The sequence below is a fragment of the Callionymus lyra genome, chromosome 2, assembly GCF_982586985.1.
Source record: "Callionymus lyra chromosome 2, fCalLyr1.hap1.1, whole genome shotgun sequence".
NCBI lineage: Eukaryota > Metazoa > Chordata > Actinopteri > Syngnathiformes > Callionymidae > Callionymus > Callionymus lyra.
In genome coordinates, this window is record NC_141819.1 from 3861707 (window position 1) to 3865517 (window position 3811).

General features: G+C 47.2%; 1 protein-coding gene across 6 annotated transcripts in view; it reads left to right on the top strand.

Moving 5' to 3' along the window:
• The window catches only part of LOC148085099 (serine/threonine-protein kinase WNK1-like), a 30882-nt gene continuing 27071 nt past the window's right edge, over nt 1-3811 (top strand). For all 6 annotated transcript variants that reach the window (XM_087783278.1, XM_087783279.1, XM_087783281.1 and 3 more), the window contains exons 1-2: nt 1-349; nt 2475-3382. In XM_087783278.1, coding sequence (XP_087639404.1) covers nt 2645-3382 — 738 coding nt within the window. In that variant the 5' untranslated portion in view covers nt 1-349; nt 2475-2644. The remainder of the gene's footprint in view (nt 350-2474; nt 3383-3811) is intronic.

Below are 3811 nucleotides of genomic sequence, written 5' to 3' on the forward strand. Positions count from 1 at the left end.
CCCGCCTACACGTCGTCATCGCCGGGGAGTCCGGACCAGCCCAGCCAGGAGACTCACTCCTGCTAACAGGTCTACTCTGGGGGGTTCGTCGTTTTGGACCGAAACACTAAACTCTTGGACGCCATTTTTCCGACGCTTTAAAAAAAAGTAAAGCTGGCGCAGCTGCGCGACATCGCCGGGTCAACGGAACCACTTTCGCCCGGGGGCAGCAGTCTGTCGCGGCGACCCAGGCTCCATGCCCCCCCGACACCCCCCCACACCCTGGTCTAGTTCTGCTTGGTGTCACAGAACTTCCGTTTGAAGTCAGGATTCTTGAGGCGCTTCTTCCAGTTCCTGTTACGACACAAGTGTAAGTTAAACTCACAACACACACACACACACACACACACACACACACACACACGCACACACACACACGCACACACACACATTCCTCTGTTGAACTTTTGTCAACGACTCTCCTGCGACGACGTGATTGACACCTGAAGAATGTGTCAGAATCCTTCTCTCCCGTCACTCAAAAACAAACAATTGACGGACAGGAAGTTGGAGACTGGGGAGGGGGGGGGGTTAAGGAGTCTCCGGTCGCCATGGAAACGAGAGTGCGCGCTCGTGATTGTGTGGCGAGAACTTGACCTGTGGAGCTTCTCCCACATTTTCAGGTGAAGGTGCTCTCCAGCGCCACCTGTGGGCCACAGCAGGATCAGACATGCCTGTCAGAGGAGAGCAGTTTTATTTTGAAATTATTATCGTAAAACTCGTAATACACGTGTTTTGCTTGTCATTTCATTTTTGTGATTATTTCCTGCCTCTCGAAATAATTAGAGTAAATATTGTGATCGTATTTAGAAAAAAACGTCATTATCAAGGTTTATTATTATTTCATGTTATTTATATCCAGTTTTTAACCGTCATACTTCGGCTCTTCGTTGCTCTATTTATGTTTGACGGCCCCTAAAAATATGGCCCTCAGAGAAATGTGATAGTTCACCTCAGGTCAGCTCTTGATGTCCAGCTGAACGTCGTCATGTGAGCAGAAGCCGTTCACGGGTCTGAGAACATCATCGTCTCCATGACGACGATCAACTGTGTATTTGCATCAACTTTATATATTTAAACGTAAACTAGTATCTGGTGTCATGTAGTGAATGTTCTTCAAGACGCAGTAACTTCTCATCATGACCATGTTTTACACTTTATTACTTTATAAAGTTGCTCTGAAATCTGGACGAACGAGAGGTTACGAGAGTCCATTATGACGTAATAATGACTTCACTCCTCCTCCAGCTGTGATCACGCTTTGTTTATACAACGAGTCCCTTGGAGGTGAAGACCATTGATGACGCTCGGCGATAAACCGCCACTCACAATGACCAATCACAGCAGAGTGGGTGTGGTTATGGTCGACAAGATTTCATCTCCAGAGCAAAAAAATGTTTTCAGTGGGCGGAGCTTAAGATCATTTTCTAATGTCAATATTTCAAATTTCAAAGTTTCACTCTTGCTTTTAGCAACAGCTAATAAAGTTAGCAAACCCTAATAAAGTTAGGAACAGCTAATAAAGTTAGCAATAGCTAACAAAGTTAGCAAACGCTAATAAAGATAGGAACAGCTAATAAAGTTAGCAATTGCTAATAAAGTTAGCAACAGCTGATAAAGTTAGCAAACACTAATAAAGTTAGGAACAGCTAATAAAGTTAGCAAACGCTAACAAAGTTAGGAACAGCTAACAAAGTTTACAACAGCTAATAAAGTTAGCAACAGCTAATAAAGTTAACAACAGCTAACAAAGTTAGCAACAGCTAACAAAGTTAGCAAACGCTGATAAAGATAGGAACAGCTAATAAAGTTAGCAACTGCTAATAAAGTTAGCAACTGCTAATAAAGTTAGCAAACACTAATAAAGTTAGGAACAGCTAATAAAGTTAGCAAACGCTAATAAAGTTAGGAACAGCTAACAAAGTTTACAACAGCCAATAAAGTTAGCAACATCTAATAAAGATAGGAACAGCTAATAAAGTTAGCAACTGCTAATAAAGTTAGCAAACCCTAATAAAGTTAGGAACAGCTAACAAAGTTAGCAACTGCTAATAAAGTTAGCAACAGCTAATAAAGTTAGCAAACACTAATAAAGTTAGGAACAGCTAATAAAGTTAGCAAACGCTAACAAAGTTAGGAACAGCTAACAAAGTTTACAACAGCTAATAAAGTTAGCAACAGCTAATACAGTTAGGAACAGCTAATAAAGTTAACAACAGCTAACAAAGTTAGCAACAGCTAATAAAGTTAACAACAGCTAACAAAGTTAGCAACAGTTAATAAAGTTAGCAACAGCGAATAAACTTAGCTGTTGCTCATTTCATTAGCTGTTGTTAGCTACCACGTTGAAACAAAATGGCCGACATGTTAGCGGTTGGTTCAGACTCTGCAACATCACCAACCATCTCACGAGTCAAACATCTTCTTGTCTCCAGGACCAGAGCCTGGTCAAGTGTCCTGGTCCTTCTCCACGTCTACAGCTCCTGCATGGATGGATTCTCCCTCACCATGGCCTCGGACATCGACCCGCTGAGTCCTCCGACCCTGCTCGGGTCCCAGACTCCGTCCTCTCACCTGGTTTCGTGTCAGTGACCCGGCGGGCGTCATGTCCCACGACCGGGCGGCGAGGTTGACCGTCCCCGAGCAGTCCCCGAGTTCTTCCCCTCTGACCCCCGTCAAGAGTCTGCCCGGCTCGGACTCTCAGGTGGTGGAGCTGCTGGACCCCCTCGAGGTCCCGCGGCGGCGCCGCCACACGATGGACCGCGACTCCAGAACCGCCGAACACAGGTTCTTTCGCCGGAGTGTGATCTGCGACTCCAACGTGACGGCGCTCGATCTTCCCAGCAAAGCCGCCGTGATCCTGCTGTCCCCCCCGGATCTAGGTCCCGTGTTTCCTCTTCAAGTCCCAGATCCTGGTCCCGCCGGTGGCCCTGAAGCACCCGCGGCCGCGTCCGTGTCTGAGAGTGGACCGCCAGGTTCAGAGGTCGACGAGAACCTCAGGGGTCATGAGACCAAAGAGCTGGTTGAAGTTCTGCACCAGGAGGCTGTGCTGGTCCAGAGGGTGTCTGCGGGTCCACCTGCAGAAGGACCTGGACCTGTCAGGGTGAGCGACAAAGATCCAGACCCCGGAGAGGATGGTGGGCGGAGCCAGCAGGTGAAGGCTCGCGCAGAGCAGAAGAAGGTCCAGGACGACATCGAGGAGGTGGAGACCAAAGCTGTGGGAACATCTCCCGACGGAAGGTTCCTCAAGTTCGACATCGAGCTCGGAAGAGGATCCTTCAAGACCGTCTACAAGGGCCTGGACACGGAGACCACGGTGGAGGTCGCCTGGTGCGAGCTGCAGGTGAGTCCAGTTCCTGCTCCTCTTCATCACTTATCTTCATCACTTATCTTCATCACTGCTCCTCTTCATCACGGATCCTCTTCATCACTGCTCTTCTTCTTCACTGCTCTTCATCACTGATCCTCTTCATCACTGCTCCTCTTCATTACTTATCTTCATCACTGCTCCTCTTCATCACTGCTCCTCTTCATTACTTATCTTCATCACTGCTCCTCTTCATCACTGCTCCTCTTCATCACTGATCTTCTTCATCACTGCTCCTCTTCATCACAGCTCTTCATCACTGCTCCTCTTCATCACTTATCTTCATCACTGCTCCTCTTCATCACAGCTCTTCGTCACTGCTCCTCTTCATCACTGCTCCTCTTCATCACTGCTCTTCATCACTGCTCCTCTTCATCACTGATCTTCATCACTGCTCCTCTTCAT